General features: G+C 38.2%; 1 protein-coding gene across 3 annotated transcripts; it reads left to right on the plus strand.

Moving 5' to 3' along the window:
- Window positions 1–565: 565 nt before the first annotated feature.
- NEPRO (nucleolus and neural progenitor protein) lies at window positions 566–12,436 on the plus strand. Of its 3 annotated transcripts, XM_065876444.1 has the most exons (9): window positions 566–668; window positions 2,282–2,436; window positions 4,309–4,388; window positions 4,769–4,900; window positions 5,365–5,442; window positions 6,852–7,213; window positions 7,544–7,605; window positions 9,828–10,087; window positions 11,809–12,436. In XM_065876444.1, the coding sequence occupies exons 1-9, from the start codon at window positions 566–568 to the stop codon at window positions 12,266–12,268; spliced, it is 1,692 nt and encodes a 563-aa protein (XP_065732516.1). In that variant the 3' UTR covers window positions 12,269–12,436. The 3 variants fall into 3 exon arrangements, with proteins under 3 accessions (XP_065732516.1, XP_065732517.1, XP_065732518.1); XM_065876445.1 differs by lacking the exons at window positions 4,769–4,900; window positions 5,365–5,442 and having other exon boundaries at window positions 11,809–12,268; XM_065876446.1 differs by lacking the exons at window positions 566–668; window positions 2,282–2,436 and having other exon boundaries at window positions 4,339–4,388; window positions 4,811–4,900; window positions 11,809–12,268.
- The last annotated feature ends 6,091 nt before the right edge of the window (window positions 12,437–18,527 follow it).

The raw sequence follows: 18,527 nt of genomic DNA on the forward strand, positions 1-18,527 counted from the left end.
ATGATCGTGGTTTTGCTGCTGCTCCAGGTAGAGCCTTCCTTGACTAACTTAAATTACTTCTGCGTTACAAATGCACACTTTGCATAAGCCTCTTTATTTCATTTCTTCCTTTTCCGCTAATGGTTGAGGTGGAGATGGGGGCGTATGCACCAACTCAACTGAGGACCTCATTTTCCACATCTGTAAAATACCCTGAAGTAGTACCGAAACTGGCTGTGCTTCAGAATCCCGTGGGGAAGCATAAACACAAGGCGGATTCCTCGCCCCATTCCGAGATTCTGATTGAGTAGTACAGGGATGCGGTTCCCCCAAATTCTCCCAAGTAATTCTGATACGCGGCCAGGGATTAGTGACCAGGGGCTGGATGACTCTCTGGGTTCTTCAGGTTCACCGTACTTGGTCCACTATTTCGTGAAGGAACCTCCCCTTTCCCCTCCCGTGCCCCGCCCCCGCCCCACCCCTTGCCCTCTACCTTCCCCTGACGTCGGCTCATCGCCCCTCCTTCGGTCGCTCCACTGGGTCTCGCCCAGGTCCGCCTTTCCCAGTCCCTCTCCTGCCTCCCAAAATGGCTGCGCTGTTGCTGGGCCCGCAGCCATGGAACCGCGTGAGGCTCCCTAAGGCGGGGAGCCGCAGCACAGTGATCGTACAGGACCCTGGCGCGGCGCTGGGTGAGTGAGGCGCCCGGCGAGGGGTGCAGGCTTTTCCGGCGGAGGCGTCAGGCAGGCGCACGTGCGCGGGGTGGGGGCGGGACTTCCGGAACCCGCGGGACGCTGCGCAGGGCCGCGACCGATAGAGGCCTGGGTCCTAGAGCTTGTTGAGGAATTTTGCAGGCATCGTCGTTCCTCGCTGGACCCACCGAGTCTACCGCAGGGCCTGGCTGGGGCGCCGAAGGCCCAAGATCCAGCCCCGCACCGAAATGGGGAAAGAGGGCGGACGCAGCTAGCGTCAGGAAAAATTGCTGCTTGGGGACCTGCGTTCACTCAGGCCACCAAGTGCTGTGGTTACCCCTCAGTCTTTCTCGACCTCTGCCTCTGAGAGGCTGCGGGTCGTCACTCAAGCACTCTACAGTTAAACCGCAATCTTTCTGGATCCCTCGTTTCTTATCTGTAAAATGGGGTTAGTTTTCCCTATCACCGGGTTGTTGGGAGGATCTAATGATGTCATTTAGGAGAGCGTGGTCTAAAGTGTTCTATCAAGGTATGGTGGCATTGCCGTTATTAGGCAGTAGGGCAGTACACGCTGGGCTCAGGAGCCAAATTACCTGGGTTTGAATCCTGGCTCTTCTCTCTGCTGGAGCTGGGGTGAGGAGTGAGAAATGTCATTATTTAACCTTTCTGGGCTTAAGCGCATTTTCAAATGGGGATAAAAATAGTACTTGCCTCATAGAGCTGTTCTGATGAAAGAATTAACATTATAGGTAAAGCATTTGGAACAATGCCTGATACAGTAAATAAACACTCAAATGACAGCTGTTATTATTAAATACTTGTAACTTATATAATCATCACATCCCCCTCCCCATCCATCCATCCTGCTCAGTTTACAGATTAATCTTACCCCTTCCTCTATTCAAAGATTCTTTAACAGGATTCTGTTAGGCGTGGAAATTCACCAAGTCTCCCCCCACCCCAAAGGCAGCCCATTCTGGCCTCCAATAGTTCGTATAGTAAGAAAGTTCTCCACATTGTGTGTAAGTCTTCCTTTGCGTTACTGCCACTTAGGCTGCTACTGCTACCCTTAGAGCCACAGAGAACACATTTACTCCCATCTTCTGTTCACAGCTTTTTCAGACTAGGAGGCTGTTACCTTGTTTTACTAAATAAGCACCCCGTGTTCAGTCAGACATTCATTATGTAATATAATTTCCAGCTGTTAAAGTGATTTCTCTTCTGAATATATTCTTAAAGTGGTAGAGAAGTATACAACACGTCCCACCTTTAAGGTACTCGAAATGTTAAGTGTACACCAAATGACTGCAGAGTATTCGTATGAAAGATTATTAAAATCATGATAAAATGTGGTGTAAAGATGTACATTCTACTTTAACACATGTTCTCTTAATGATTTCCTGGACTTGATATCTGTCACTGTACGATCACTTCCTTCCTATGTCACTTCTCACATACTTGGAAACATTAATTATGTTCTTACAGGTGAGGCTGATTATGTTAATTTGTTCTTGATTTCTTTAAAACATAAGGAAATATTCTTCTTTCAGTGTATTTTTTATATACTTAATGTAGAAATGCATATTAAGTCTTACGAAACATCTCTGCTTTAGACCTTTGCATTGCAGCTGTAATTAAAGAATGCTGTCTCGTTACATTGTCACTGAAGAGCCAAATCTTAGATGCAGAAACAGATGTATTATGTGCAGTCCTTTACAGCAATCACAACAGAATGGGCCGCCACAAGCCCCATTTGGCCCTCAAACAGGTAAGGTGGGAGCCCTGTGTTTAATACTCAACATGTTTGAGTTGATGAAGATGGAGATCACACTGCCATTTAATATTTTGTAACTTAATCGCAGTAACTTACTTGTGATTTATAGGTCATCTTGCAATTGCATGTGGGCTTTTTTTTTTTTCTTCCCCTGAAAGCATTTCAAAAAACAATTTAAAAAGGAACTGTGTTGGATTCTTTCCCAGTCTTGTTTCTAGTAGGTAGGTAATTTTTTGTTTTTATGTTTACTTTTTATTTATTTATTTATCTTATTATAGGTAATTTTTATGAAAAATTTTCTTCATTATATGCAATCTATAATAAAGTACCATGCCTCTGCCTAGTTTAAAGATTGAGTACTTTGATCAAGACAGAGTTTTGGATTAAGAAACAATTTTCCTGACCATAATCAAAATCCCAAAATCATAAAAAGAACAAAGTTGCAGTCTATTTATTGTGGGGTATGTAATCTAATCGGTAATATATTGAATAAGTATATAACAAGTTCTGTAAAGTGGTTTTGTGTAACTTTTGGAGTTTAAGACAAAATTGGGCCCTCCAGCTCAGGGACTACACCACAGAGTAGAGCCTCCTAACCTGAGTTCCTTACGTGTCCATTCATTCATTCATTTTATTAATTCTCCAAGTATTTTTGAGTCTTTCTATGTGCCAGGCACTGTGCTTCGTGCTAGGTGTACAGGATGAAAAAGACAGACATAGTCTCTAACCTTACAGATTCATGCTCTCTGATTAGTTTTCCACTACCGTTACTTAAGGCAAAAAAGATGAAGATTTTTTCATCAAAGAAAGATTTGGGATCATGGTCTTTCTTAAGTTTTCTTCTCTGGGGCAGCTTTTATCTCCTTCTGAGTCTTTAACGCCAAAACCAAACTTACCATCTCAGATTGAACATACGTATTTCTCCTCCTGGCTTCCGAGTTGTGAATAATTATCCGGTCAGAAAAATTTGGTGTTCTGTTTTCTCTGCTTCTTTCTTTTACGTAGCTCTCCTATCCGCCAACTGATCAGTCAAAACTTTCTCTGCATCTAGTCCCTTTTTAGTTCTGGCTGCCATTTCTTTTTTCGGACCTTGTCAATTGTTAGTTGTCTTGCAATTCTGACTGGTCTTTCATCTTCCAGTCTTTCCTCCACTCTGGCATATTCATGTGTACCAAAGCCAGGTTAATCATCCTAAAACACAGCTTTAAGTTTTAATATTTCTCCACTGTCTCCTGAATAAAGAGGAAGCCTCTTAGGTTAACTTACAAGATCCCCCGTGATCTGGCCTCTTCAGTTTTCCTTAACTCAGGCTTCTCTCTGGACTTCGTCTTCATATATTTTGTATTTCAGACGGCCTGAACTCTTCGTGAGTCCTCCTACTCACCGCATTCGTTCCCTCCTCTGAGCCTTTGCTCACCTGGTCCTGTATGTTTACAATGCCCAATCCCTCTATCACTTGATCCCTTATGTCTGTGGCACTTACAGACTGTTGAAATTTAGTACTTAATAATTTACTATCTTGTTTTAATAGTTTCACTATTAGAAATCATGTTGCTTCAGAAAGAATATAATCTTGAGAATAATCTTATACTTACCTTGGTCTCCTTTATAGCATCAAGCACATCCTGGCATGTAGTACAATAAATTCTTAGTCATAACCTGATTTGAAGAATTTATTTGGCTGGATAAATTTCAAATTTTTAACCAGAAGCAATTGCTTTGGGCTATGGGTTTCTTTACCCTTAAAAAAAGGTATTCTTTGGTATTGAGTGTATTTCCATACTTTGAAATTTTGTATTTCTTTGTTTTCCTGGTCACATCAGTGGCTTTGTCTGTGTCACACATGAGCTGCTCTTCCCCTTTCAGGTTGAACAATGTTTAAAACGCTTGAAAAACATGAATTTGGAAGGTTCAATTCAAGATCTCTCTGAGTCATTTTCTTCTAAGTAAGTGGTCCAGTTGCTTTGTAATGGGCTTTTTGGTGGGCTGGGAACCCAGTGTCTTGCTGTGACCTCGCTTTAGACTTTCTTCACTTACTGTTAGAATATAAGCAATTATACCTTAGCTGTACAAATTTTGTTTCAATAAAAGTCCCCTGGTATTCTGTGGTAATCTCCCTCTGTCGGCCAGTGGGAGGAAATGATGTGACATTGAAATCTGGGTCATGGTAGATTATTTTGAAACAGAAGTGTCAGTCAACTTCAGTGAGTCATTATTAAACATAACTACCTCAAACTGAGCTTAAAGCAAGTCTGCACTTGAAAACTGCTATATAAGTGCTTTATATTTAAGAATGAAAATAATGTACTTTTCTATTTTTCCCAAGTGAAAATCAGCCTGTAAATACCAAAGCATGTGTCATCCCTAGCCAACCAGTGGTGGAACTGGTGTTGATGAAGATTTTGGGAGCCTGCAAGTTGCTACTTCGCTTGTTGGACTGTTGCTGCAAGACATTTATGTATCCTTGAATCAACTAAAGTACCTTCTTCTGAGTTGGAATTGTTGGGATATATTTAATAGTATTTCTACTTGAAAGCTAGGGAGGCTGTAGGAGTTATAACTTATGGGAATTCTTAAAATTTTGCTCTTTGGCTTCCTTTTCCTGGGATTTGCCTGATATAGCCATTGCCAGAGACTTCTGTCTCTACCTAGTATGTATTATCCTAAGGGCATTGACTGTTAGAAATTCTTAATCTTAGAAACTAAATTTATATGAGACCTCTAGCAGAGTGTGTATTACTTTATTTTTCCTCTAGCAGAGTGTATATTACTTTATTTTTAAGCTTCCATGACTTAAATAGAACATGTTTTAATTCCTTCAAGAAAATCCTTTCTACCTTCAGTCTGTTTTTTTCATAAATGTAACTTAAAAAACCCTAAATTCCTTTGATTTTGTTTTCCAATTTTAACTTGATTCTCCAGCTTGACTGTGAAACATCTAGGTTTGCAAGAATTCATTATTTTAAACCTTGTGATGGTTGGGCTGGTGAGCAGGTTATGGTATGTATGTATGTACCTTTGAAATCCTTCATTTCTCTAACTCAGACTAGGTTTCTTATTAGTAGTTTTCATATTTGCTTTCCCATGGGATGCTGAAGGTGCAGGAATTCTGTTTCTTCATTTGATCAGAGTTTATCTGGGGTAGATTGGGAAGCTAAGTGTTGATGGTTATGTCAAAGGATTAGGCTTTGAATCTGAATCCATGAGATCACCTCAACACTAAACAACTAAGCAGATGAATTCCTAGGATTAGCAGCTGGAATTAAAAAAAAAAAAAGGTTCCTCTAATCATTCAGCAGCTGGGCCATTTAAAATGAAGGTGTTCCTGAGCAGTCTGTATCATTTGTTTCTGCCATTAGGTTTCTAACTTTTAAAGGCAGTGACCTTCCTTATGTTTTCTAGATTCCTTTCTTCCACCTGAACCACCACTGCTTTTTGAGCCATAGTTAATTGATGTAAAGAACACTGATAATACTAGTTGCAAGCCAAAGAGCCCTTCCCTTGCATCTCACAATATATATTATGAAACTTATTTGATGGATAATTGGATTCAAAATCTGCCCATATTTATAAGGAGACCTATTTTGGGCCATTTTAAACAATTGGTTTGATGAGCTCTAATTTGAATGAAAACCAAAAAAAAGAGACAGAAAATTCTCTCTAAACCTTGCTTTGATATCTTAACCTGGATATCTCAAGTACTATTTCCAATCATCTTATTTTTTATTCTGCTCATTTTTAGTGCTAACAGTGTTAGAATTACTAATCATATTATTTTAAAATGTCAAACCTTCATTATTCCTATAATGAAAATAGCTTTGATTTTTGCTGATTATAATAATACATGGTTATATTAAGAAACTTTTAAAAATAGAAAAATGCAAAGAACCTGAAATTTGCCTAAAATATCATCATCTAGATAAAACCACACTTAAGATTTTGAGGCACATCTTTTGAGATATCTCTCCATGTAGTACTTTATTTGGTTTTATATAGCATTTTATACTTGCATTTTTTTGGTTAGGCTGGACTAATCTAGCTCTTTGCAAGTATCCACTTTAGCATTTTTCTTTATCTATAGTGGCAGATTCACAGGCATTATTTTCAGCTTTGACTCTCTTATTATTATTTTTCTTACTTTTTTTTTTTTTTTTCCTCTCACTATTGTGGCCTCTCCCGTTGCGGAGCACAGGCTCCGGATGCGCAGGCTAAGCGGCCATGGCTCACGGGCCCAGCCGCTCCACGGCATGTGGGATCTTCCCGGACGGGGGGCACGAACCCGTGTCCCCTGCATCGGCAGGTGGACTCTCAACCACTGCGCCACCAGGGAAGCCCTGACTCTCTTATTATGATGTAGTCTGCAAATGATAATTACTAGCTAATTCATGAGATCCTTCTTCTTTCTCTAGGGTTCTCTATAAAGATGTTTTAAAAAGGCTGGTTTCTTTATATGAGCCATTGTTTGGATTACTTCAAGAGGTCTCCAGGATTCAACCATTGCCTTACTTCAAAGGTTTTACCTTTCCTTCTGATATTGCTGAATTTTTAGGAGAGCCCTACTTTGAAATCTTTAAGAAAAAAATGCCTACAGCTTTTGCAGCTAAAGGAGTAACTAAACTGTTAAATAAACTATTTTTAACAAAAGAGCAATCACAGAGGTCCAGTGAAGAAACATTACTTAGAATTTCCAAAAAAGCTAAACAAATGAAGATCAATATTCAGAATAATGTGGATCTTGGACAGCCAGTAAAGAATAAGAAAATCTTAAAAGGTAATTTGCTTTGATATGGCACATACTCTAAAAAAAACAAACAAAAAAACTTTTGAAATTACAATGTAGTCATGCATTGTGTAGGAAGAAATTCAGCATCTTTCTTAATTTTAACTCTGATGATTCTTAGAGAGGTATGGTAATACCTGTGTTTTCTCAGCTTGAGCAAAAAAGTTGTTTCTGTTGTTGCTTCATAGTTCTTTGCTTGCTTAATTCCCTTTGTTTCTCTTGTAGTAATTTGGCAAGAAATGTAGTCATGCACATAAGAATTTGTTGATTTGAAAATAGTATGCCTAAGTTTTTGTATCTGTGATCTTTCCATCTTCACAGAAAAGTCATCAGAATTTGACGTGAGGGCTTTCTGCAAACAGCTGAAACACAAAGCTATTCAGGTTTGTCTGGCTTATTTTAATATAGCTTATGATTTCTGCTGATTTGTAGAGTAGATGCCACTTACCAATGGCAGAGACTGAATCTTCTGTTTTTATCCCCAGCTCTAAGAGTAGTGCCATCTTAGTTCTCAGTGTGTTTCTGAATGAACAGAGGCATTCCCAAGTGATTTGAGTGCATGTAGTTAGTTCAGTTAATACAGTGCCTTCAGAAACATTTTACTAAGAGTTTTGCTAGAATTTTAAAGTGATCCTAGGATCCATCATAGGAGTGGATTGTACTGCAGCTTAAGAGTATGGGCTTTACGATCAGACAGAAGTGGTTTGAGTCCTGGCTTTGGTTTGTACTACCCTGTGACTTATGTAAGTTTCTTGGCCTGTCCATACTTCTGTTTCTAATAACAGTATGTACCTCATAGGGTTGTGCCAGTTTTAGTTCATGTAAAGTGTTCAGCACAGAGTCTAAAGTGTGGTAAGCATTTAATTGGTGTTAGATATTGTTAGCGACTTTCATCATCATTATTGTCATCCTCATCCTTTGTCATGAGGCTTCTATTTCTTTCTTCCTGTCAGCATTCAAGCTTTAACCTGATTCCTCTCCTTGGCCAGGGTCTGCAAATTCTGTTTGTTCTGGACCTGACATAGAAAAGTACATCAATGTCATCCTCTTTCATCAGAACTTTCAGAAGTTACTGATTAGCTTCTTGAATTCTTTTACCCTTTCTCTTTTCAAAACTGTTTTCTTCTGGTTTCCTTCATGGGTTATTTTTTCCATTCGATTCAAGAATTCTTAGTCATTTCTAACGAGTCAGTACTTTCTTGAAGGCTTACAAGGATTCCAGTTTGCATTTATATTTTGTCCGATTCACAAGTTCCAGAGGAAGATATGATCATCATCACACTTACGTTGCATTTACTCTTTGCCAGGCATTGTTCAGAACACTTTATATGTGTTAACTCATATAATCCTTGCAAAAGCCCTGTGAGGTCGGTGCTATTATTACTGTTGCCATATTTCAGATGAGAAAATTAAGGCACAGAAAGGACAAGAAATTTGCACAGGCCACACAGCAGATATGGGGCAGAACTGGGATTTGAATGCAGGCACTTTGGTTTCATAGTCTTTGTCCTTTATCTTTACACCAGTCCTCCAAATAGTTTCGTCAGCTCTCTCTCTTAATAACTACGGCTCTCTGTGACTCTTGAAACTTTCTGCGGTCCGTCCACCTGTTCCTAGGTGAGCTGTTTCCAGCATCCCTCTTATTCATGACCAATGACTACCATATTTTTAGCATTTAGCACCAATATGCTTAGCTTGCTTTTAGGTCAAACTTTTATGGATCACCAACACAAAGTGTTGATAGGTCTCTGCTTTCATATTTTCTACTACTTTATGTTCTTGAGAGTGAGAAATTTGGAAGAAGGTAAGTTTTGAACAGAGGATGGAAGCAGACCTACTAGGTGGCATATTTCAATAAACAGTAAAAGTTGATAAAATTCAAACTTGACTTGATATAGAAAGATGAGGTTGAAGAGACCAAAGGTGCCACATCAAAAGATGGTTGGATTGGAGTTGGAAATGTTGCTCAGTTAAGCATTTTTAACATACATTCAGCAATCATCCCCATTTTCACATATTTTCAATAACATTTATGACCCATCACTGAGGAGGGTGACTCAGGATATAGAAATAAATGAAAAACAAGTTGTGGTAGTCCAGTATTAGAGGAAGAGGGCTCTTCAGTGATTTTTTTCCCACTAGATAGGCTTTGACCAATACTTAATCATGTGGAGTTTTATTCGTATGTATAGGTTAAATAAATAGATATGTATGCAAATATTTATATTGTTACCTGTATACAGCTGAATTTAGCTATAGATGGGATCTGTTGTAGCACAGAGGGGAAAAAATCTTGTGTTAGAAGCAGTGAATAAAAACATTTTTAAGAAAAAGGAAGGGAATTCCCTGGCCATCCAGTGGTTAGGACTCTGTGCTTCCACTGCAGGGGGCACGAGTTCAGTCCCTGGTTGGGGAACTAAGATCCCACAAGCCGAGCAGCATGGCAAAAAAAAAAAGAAAGAAAGGAAAGCATAGTGGGCTGAAAAAACTATTTTTCCTTCTTTTAAAAAGACATATTTTCAAATTTTTATAGTCTGTGAGTCAACTTCTGTTATATAAGTCAGTAACAAATCCAATATATTTTTTTCATCGTTCCATATTTCAGGCGAACAGTTTTGAGTTTAAATGTTCTCAATCCAAACTAAAGGCAACCAAACGTTCTTCTTGGAAAGCAATAGGAACTCCCTGTGTAAAAAGTCTTGTGCAAAGAGTCCGAGAAACTGACACTTTCGTACAACTTTCTGAAGAGATCCAAATGGCAATTCTGTGGTGTAGGAGCAAAAAACTCAAGGCTCAGACCACCTTTCTGGGTAATAAACTTCTTAAAAGCAACCGGCTTAAACATGTGGAAGCTCAAGGCTATAGGTAGGTACATCACAAAAATTGTATTTCTTTACTTTTTCTATTATCATTTAGGGCAAAAGTATATATATTCAAGTTAGCCTTTTTAATGTCCAGTAGTCTAAAATTGAGATCTACTTAAAGTACAGTTTTGTTAAACCTATTACAGTACAGTACTATATAGTCGATTGTGTTAGTTGGGTACCTAGGCTAACTTTGTTGGACTGACGAACAAATTGGACTTACGAACATGCTCTCGGAATGGAACTCGTTTGTATGTAGGGGACTTACTGTATCTATTCAGGGCTTTATAATGGTTCCCGTGGGTGAATCACAGTCTAAAATTTGTTAAATTTTCTTTAACAATTTATGGAAAAGATATTCCTATTTTAGTAAAAAATATATATATTGATGGTTTTATAGCAAGTTTTCATTAAAAGCTGTTGGGGAAGTTAAGGGTTTTTACATTACATTCTAGAGTAGAAACTCAGCCTAAGATGGAGGTGTTCTGTTCAAGACTGCATGTAAAGTCAGAGATAGATGAGGCAGAGATGATAATTAAAAGTTAATGCAGAGGGTAAGAAACTAGTAGTTATTTGATTAGACCATTATTTTGCACCCCACAAAAATATAGTGTCCTTTCATTCTGCCCTGGTTTGCTGTTTCAGTAATATATTTGTAGTACATTTGAATTTTATTTAATGTCCACAATAACTCTGTGAGGTAGGTAGTAGTATTCATATTATATAGATGAGGAAATAGAGGATTTTACTCAGGGTATTTATTAGCGCTGGAGATCTAGAACTCAGTGCAGATCCTCTGATCCTTCTGTTTTCATTCTTCCTATTTCCATTTCAATTGGGAAGTACACCTACCCTCTCCTCAATTAAAGATTACTGCTAAAAAAAAAAAAAAAAAGATTACTGCTTATGGTAAGACAAAATGGTTTGGAAACAGAGATCATGAATTACTACATTAAAATGGGCTTCCTCAAAGTTTATATTTGTTTAAACAGGAAGAGGGTAGGGTAGGAGATACAGACTCATGCTAATCTTTTGTAGTCTATCACAAACAGGCAGTTAGCAGGGTACCGATGTACCTTGTGGCAGTGTGCCCTATTCAGAAGCAAAACACCTAAAATAACGGGCCATTTGAGTTCCAAATTCCCAAATTTGAAGATGATATATGAATCACAATTAGGGTAGCTCAAGGCTGTCATTATGTCTATGCCAGGAGCCCTGTTTTCTCATTTTACATAAACTCCCTCTTCACTTTTATTCCTTTTTCTTTGTTCATTTCCTGCTGTAATATGAAGCTGTTAATCCAGAAATGGGTTGATGCATCCTAGCAATTTTTCTATTTGTGATTCATCTTTTCCCCAGTTCCATTCCTATTATATTATGAACAGATTAGCAATTATCGGGGAAGAGCTCTGGCACTAAAATATGGAGATATCTCACCATTCAGTTACCTTGCTACTTGTAGGAGATACTTTACTTTGGAAACATAATGGGGACACATTTGCTCACAATCTAAATCAGAGGGAAGTTGTGCTCTGAAAACACAGACCTGGGTTGAAGCTCCTATTTCCTTATTTTTCCTTATGATTCTGGAGTTGTACACAGGCATAGGACTTATAAATTATGTATTTTTCAATTGGAAGTTGGTAAAAAGGAGACAAAAGTTTCTGAGAATGTTTTTCTGCATCTTAACAATCTCCAATTTTTCCTCTCTCTGTCTTAAAGTTTGCCAAAGAAACTAGAGTGCATAAAAACATCAATTTGCAACTGCCTTCGTCATGGCTCAGGTAGCAAAACTTTGAAGAATCATCTGAGACGAAGATCACAGAATAAATTTTCATTGAAACGAAGGAAACCACAGAGAAAGTTGCAGTCGACTCTTTTAAAGGAAACCCGGCAGCCCCCTCAAGGGACTCAGAGTGCTACCGATATCATTAAAGGGAGACTCTCACACCCTACAGTTCGTACAACTGATCTCTACCCTAACAATAAGCAAGTGTTGAGTAGAAGAGTTTCAAGTCCTGTCATACAAACTAAGGAGAAACAAATTCATGAAAATCTTATAGAAAGCAATGAAAATGAAACTGCTGCTTGGACAACGATGCAAATAAATAAACATAATACATCAGGAATCACTAAGGAGACAGACGACATCGATGATATTTTTGCTTTAATGGGAGTTTAGATGCTCATATGTGAGACTTTTAACTGGTTAACCAACTGCTCCAGTGTTCTGTTATAAGTAGAACAGCTGAGATCTGGAAAGATCTGAAAGTACCATTTGGACTCAGAGGAGCTGCTTAAGTGCAACATTGTAGAGCAGTTCATTTTAGTTCAGTAAACACTTGTCATAGCTTTGTGTCATTTAACTGACAAGTATTTGACTAACAGTCAATTTTTGACTTAATTAGGACCTGAATAATTAGGTTTGCAAAACCTACACTGTGCCTTAGGTAAATGGGGAGTGGGGGTGGGGAGTAGCAAGGAATCACCAAAAAGGTCACTTTAGCCTTAATGGCTCCATTGTAGCTAAGTGCTCTTCTGAACACCAAGGTTTGTAGCTTTTAACAGTTGTGCCCTCTTCTGTCTGTTAGAATTATCATAGAAGTTTTGCCACTATTACCAGGGAGTGGTCACAACCATTATTTCACTTCATTTGTTAACCTTACCACACAGGAGGGCATATTAAAATGCTTTTGGAGTTCCAGGAAGTTTATGGGGGCTTTTGTTTATTTATTTGGGTGCTAGTAACTGAGTCCAAATAAAATTTTTTTCAAAAAGGATGTAAAGTGACTTGTGGTTATACACAAAGTAGAAGTAGGTGAAAAAGTTAGATGAAAAGATAAGGCTAAGGAGACACAAAATCAACCAACCCAATGAGGCTAAAAATAAATTCATAATTTGGTGCTGATGTTGTCACCTGATTATTTGTATGTTGCTCATACAATTGCTCTGAGAAGGTAAATTTTACATATTTTCAAATAATGATGTGAACTTTGAGGTATCTTTCAAATGTTCTAGTTTTCTAGAATTAGGTTAATAAGCTATTCAGCAGGTTATAGGCTTAAGTTTTCTGTTTATATACAGTAATTTATAGAAAAATGAAACAGTGCCCTAGTATATACTGCATCCTTCCTTTCCTCAGCCATCCTATCATTTTTTAGCATCCTTTTTGTTCTTTATCTGGCCTTGTTCTTTCCTCATCTGCTTTCTGTATATTTTCCCACTTACCTACAATACTGTATCAGAGGTTCTCAAACTGTAGGATGTTTTGAGAATCACTTGGTGGGTTATTTAAAAATGCAGGTTTTGAGTCCCTTCCAAAGAGATCGATAAATATGGTTAGGGGATAGGACCAGAAGCTTGCATCTTTATTAAGGGGCTCAGGTGATTTTGATGCAAGTAGCCCAAAATGCAAAGTTAGATAAATGCTGGTTTAGCTTCCTTTTCTGAAGCCTTGCTAAATATCCTATTTAATTCAGAGTTCTTAATCAATCTCTAGTCACTTTTTATTGTTTATATTTCTCCTGGTTTCCTACCAGGTGGTAGAGCTACTTAGTGCTTTAAAACATGGACAATACCAAGGAAGTCTCATTCATGACAAGTCTAGAAATAGCCACCAGCTTCTAAGATTTAAGGTCAGGTCTTGCGTCTACTTTTCTTGCACATGCCTCCACTAGTCTTGTGGAGCTAGTAGGTTTCCCTGGTCTTAGGTCCCTCCATCTTTAGTGGCATTATTGTCTAAGAATCATAAACTTTTACAGCTGGAAGAGACTTTGGAGGTCATCCTTCACTGGAAAAAAGAGTGGTTCAGTGAATTGTCTAAGGTAAAACTGGATTAGACTATAAGCCTAGCATTTTTTTTCTACTTCATTAATGTTCCTTTGGAGTATGTTTCTTTATCTCCTCCTTCTCCCATCTGCCCCTTAAAATTCTGGGGAAAATGTAAAGAGCTTCATGTGTCCATAAAATGATAATTTATATATAAGGAACATAGTATTCTATATGTTATTTTTTCCAAACAACTTAAATTCAAATGTTTTAAATTTTTAAAAGTGAAATCTTAAATATACAAACCCATAACTTATCCAGTAAATTAGATTAGAAAATACTGTTAGCGTCATCATAGTGAATACCAATTTAATCACTTTGGGTGGCATTAAAACACTCTGGTCATTTTAAGAGCAGTGTGGTAGACCTCCCATATGTCACTTCAAATCCTCTTGGCCTCTTACTTGACCACTAGTATGGCAACTAGTTTCAAGCAGGAATGGGCAACTGCACCTTGCCTCCTGGCTTCTGACAAGCTACAGGAACTGCTTGGCATTTGGGCATATCCAACTAGGGAGAGGTGTGGCGTCGTCCTCTAACCCCCCTTCAAAGACAATTCAGAGGCACATTTAATAAGGCTCCTCAAGATCAAGCCCTAGTACTATGTTGTTTCCAACTCAATGCGTCCTTGATTGGCTTTCCTGCCATCTGTTTCATTTCCCCTTCACTCCTGTTCGCTGGGATCACATCCCCAGTAAACTACTGGATGCAAGCTTTTGTCTTCGGCCGTGCTTTTAGGAGAACCAGAATCAAGGCTAAGACAAGCAGTAAAAAAAACACTGGCAGGTAGAAAGATGACTTTTAACAAATTCTGTTGTTACATATTTTACTCGGTGAATGCCTACATTAAAAGTTATTTTAAAATTTATTTTATTTATTTTTGGCTGAATTCGGTCTTCGTTGTGGCATGCAGGCTTTCTCTAGTTGTGGAGCACGGGCTCTAGGCACGCAGGCTTCAGCAGTAGCGGTGCACGGGTTTAGCTGCTCCGTGGCAGGTGGGATCTTCCCGGACCAGGGCTCAAACCTGTGTGCCCTGCACTGGCAGGCAGATTCTTAACCACTGCACCACCAAGGAAGCCCTTAAAAGTTTCTTTTTTTTTTTTTTTAAGCTTAAATCACTGCTGATTAGAATAAACCACCACAACTAACTATAAAACTGAAAACATATCCAGAATTGAATTTTCTAAAAAAGTCACAAAGCTGTTTTACAGAGTTAATTTTTTATCCAGTGCTATTGCTGTAACATTATAATATTCAGCTTCACTTTGAAAAGCTAAGCCACTTATATGAATAGGTCAGTAGCATCTTCATAAAAATATTTTCCATTAACATTAGTTCAAAGTAAGGCTTTGTCTTTCCATTCTGAATCTTTTTTTTTTTAACATCTTTATTGGAGTATAATTGCTTAACAATGCTGTTTCTTTTTTATAACAAAGTGAATCAGTTATACATACACATATGTTCCCCTATCTCTTCCCTCTTGCATCTCCCTCCATCCCACCCTCCCTACCCCACCCCTCTAGGTGGTCACAAAGCACCCAGCTGATCTCCCTTTGCTATGTGGCTGCTTCCCACTAGCTGTCTATTTTACGTTTGGTAGTGTATATATGTCCATGCCACTCTCTCACTTTGTGCCAGATTACCCTTCCCCCTACCCGTATCCTCAAGTCCATTCTCTAGTAGGTCTGTGTCTCTATTCCCATCTTGCGCCTAGGTTCTTCATGACTTTTTTTTTCTTTTTTTTTTAGATTCCATATATATGTGTTAGCGTACGGTATTTGTCTTTCTCTTTCTGACTTACTTCACTCTGTATGACAGACTCTAGGTCCATCCACCTCACTACAAATAACTCAATTTTGTTTCTTTTTATGGCTGAGTAATATTCCATTGTATATATGTGCCGCATCATCTTTATCCATTCATCCGATGATGGGCACATAGGTTGTTTCCATCTCTGGGCTATTGTAAATAGAGCTGCAATGAACATTTTGGTACATGACTCTTTTTGAATTATGGTTTTCTCAGGGCATATGCTCAGTAGTTGGATTGCTTGGTCATATGGTAGTTCTATTTGTAGTTTTTTAAGGAACCTCCATACTGTTCTCCATAGTGGCTGTATCAATTTACATTCCCACCAACAGTGCAAGAGTGTTCCCTTTTCTCCACATCCTCTCCAGCATTTATTGTTTCTAGATTTTTTGATGACGGCCATTCTGATGGGTGTGAGATGATATCTCATTGTAGTTTTGATTTGCATTTCTCTAATGATTAATGATGTTGAGCATTCTTTCATGTGTTTCTTGGCAATCTGTATATTTTCTTTGGAGAAATGTCTATTTAGGTCTTCTGCCCATTTTTGGACTGGGTTGTTTGTTTTTTTTGTTATTGAGCTACATGAGCTTGTAAGTTTTGGAGATTAATCCTTTGTCAGTTGCTGCATTTGCAAATATTTTCTCCCATTCTGAGGGTTGTCTTTTCGTCTTGTTTATGGTTTCCCTTGCTGTGCAAAAGCTTTGAAGTTTCATTAGGTCCCATTTGTTTATTTTTATTTCCATTTCTCTAGGAGGTGGGTCAAAAAGGATCTTGCTGTGAATTATGTCATAGAGTGTTCTGCTTATGTTTTCCTCTAAGAGTTTGATACGGTCTGCCCTTACATTTAGGTGTATAATCCATTTTGAGTTTATTTCTGTGTGTGGTGTCAGGGAGTGTTCTAATTTTATACTTTTACATGTGCCTGTCCAGTTTTCCCAGCACCACTTACTGAAGAGGCTGTCCTTTCTCCACTGTATATTCTTGCCTCGTTTATCAAAGATAAGGTGACCATACGTGTGTGGGTTTATCTCTCGGCTTTCTATCCTGTTCCATTGATCTATATTTCTGTTTTTCTGCCAGTACTAAACTGTTTTGATTACTGTAGCTTTGTAGTATAGTCTGAAGTCAGGGAGCCTGATTCCTCCAGCTCCATTTTTCATTCTCAAGACTGCTTTGGTTATTTGGGGTCTTTTGTGTTTCCATACAAATTGTGAAATTTTTGTTCTAGTTCTGAGAAAAATACCAGTGGTAGTTTGATAGGGATTGCATTGAATCTGTAGATTGCTTTGGGTAGTAGAGTCATTTTCACAATGTTGATTCTTCCAATCCAAGAACATGGTATATCTCTCCATCTGTTTGTATCATCTTTAATTTCTTTCATCAGTGTCTTATAATTTTCTGCATACAGGTCTTTTGTCCCTTAGGTAAGTTTATTCCTAGATATTTTATTCTTTTTGTTGCAATGGTAAATGGGAGTGTTTTCTTAATTTCACTTTCAGATTTCTCATCATTAGAGTATGGGAATGCAAGAGATTTCTGTGCATTAATTTTGTATCCTGCAACTTTACCAAATTCATTTATTAGCTCTAGTAGCTTTCTGGTAGCATCTTTATGATTCTCTAGGTATAGTATCATGTCATCTACAAACAGTGACAGCTTTACTTCTTCTTTTCTGATTTGGATTCCTTTTCTTTTTTTTCTCTGATTGCTGTGGCTAAAACTTCCAAAACTATGTTGAATAATACTGGTGAGAGTGGACAACCTTGTCTTGTTCCTGATCTTAGTGGAAATGGTTTGTTTTTCACCATTGAAGACGATGTTGGCTGTAGGCTTGTCATATATGGCCTTTATTATGTTGAGGAAAGTTCCCTCTATGCCTACTTTCTGCAGGGTTTTTATCATAAATGGGTGTTGAATTTTGTTGAAATCTTTCTCAGCATCCATTGAGATGATCATATGGTTTTTCTCCTTCAATTTGTTAATATGGTGTATCACGTTGACTGATTTGCGTATATTGAAGAATCCTTGCATTACTGGAACAAACCCCACTTGATCATGGTGTATGATCCTTTTAATGTGCTGTTGGATTCTGTTTGCTAGTATTTTGTTGAGGATTTTTGCATCTATGTTCATCAGGGATATTGGCCTGTAGTGTTCTTTCTTTGTGACATCTTTGTCTCGTTTCGGTATCAGGGTGATGGTGGCCTCATAGAATGATTTGGGGAGTGTTCCTCCCTCTGCTATATTTTGGAAGAGTTTGAGAAGGATAGGTGTTAGCTCTTCTCTAAATGTTTGATAGAATTCACCTGTGAAGCCATCTGGTCCTGGGCTTTTGTTTGTTGGAAGATTTTTAATCACAGTTTCAATTTCAGTGCCTGTGATTGGTCTGTTCATATTTTCTATTTCTTCCTGGTTCAGTCTTGGCAGGTTGTGCATTTCTAAGAATTTGTCCATTTCTTCCAGGTTGTCCATTTTATTGGCACAGAGTTGCTTGTAGTAATCTCTCATGAAACTTTGTATTTCTGCAGTGTCAGTTGTTACTTCTCCTTTTTCATTTCTAATTCTATTGATTTGAGTCTTCTCCCTTTTTTTCTTGATGAGTCTGGCTAATGCTTTATCAATTTTGTTTATCTTCTCAAAAAATAAGCTTTTAGTTTTATTGATCTTTGCTATCGTTCCCTTCATGTCTTTTTCATTTATTTCTGATCTGATCTTTATGATTTCTTTCCTTCTGTTAACTTTGGGTTTTTTTTGTTCTTTCTCTAATTGCTTTAGGTGCAAGGTTAGGTTGTTTGAGATGT

Source organism: Phocoena phocoena, chromosome 4, assembly GCF_963924675.1.
Source record: "Phocoena phocoena chromosome 4, mPhoPho1.1, whole genome shotgun sequence".
Classification (NCBI taxonomy): Eukaryota; Metazoa; Chordata; class Mammalia; order Artiodactyla; family Phocoenidae; genus Phocoena; species Phocoena phocoena.

What these genes read in the sequence shown, in the direction of transcription:
- NEPRO (XM_065876444.1), top strand. Translation starts at nt 566, where the DNA reads ATGGCTGCGCTGTTGCTGGGCCCGCAGCCATGGAACCGCGTGAGGCTC. An exon ending in GAATAAGAAAATCTTAAAAG is followed by an intron (nt 7,214 to 7,543) that starts GTAATTTGCTTT and finishes CCATCTTCACAG; the next exon opens with AAAAGTCATCAGAATTTGAC. An exon ending in TGAAACACAAAGCTATTCAG is followed by an intron (nt 7,606 to 9,827) that starts GTTTGTCTGGCT and finishes TCCATATTTCAG; the next exon opens with GCGAACAGTTTTGAGTTTAA.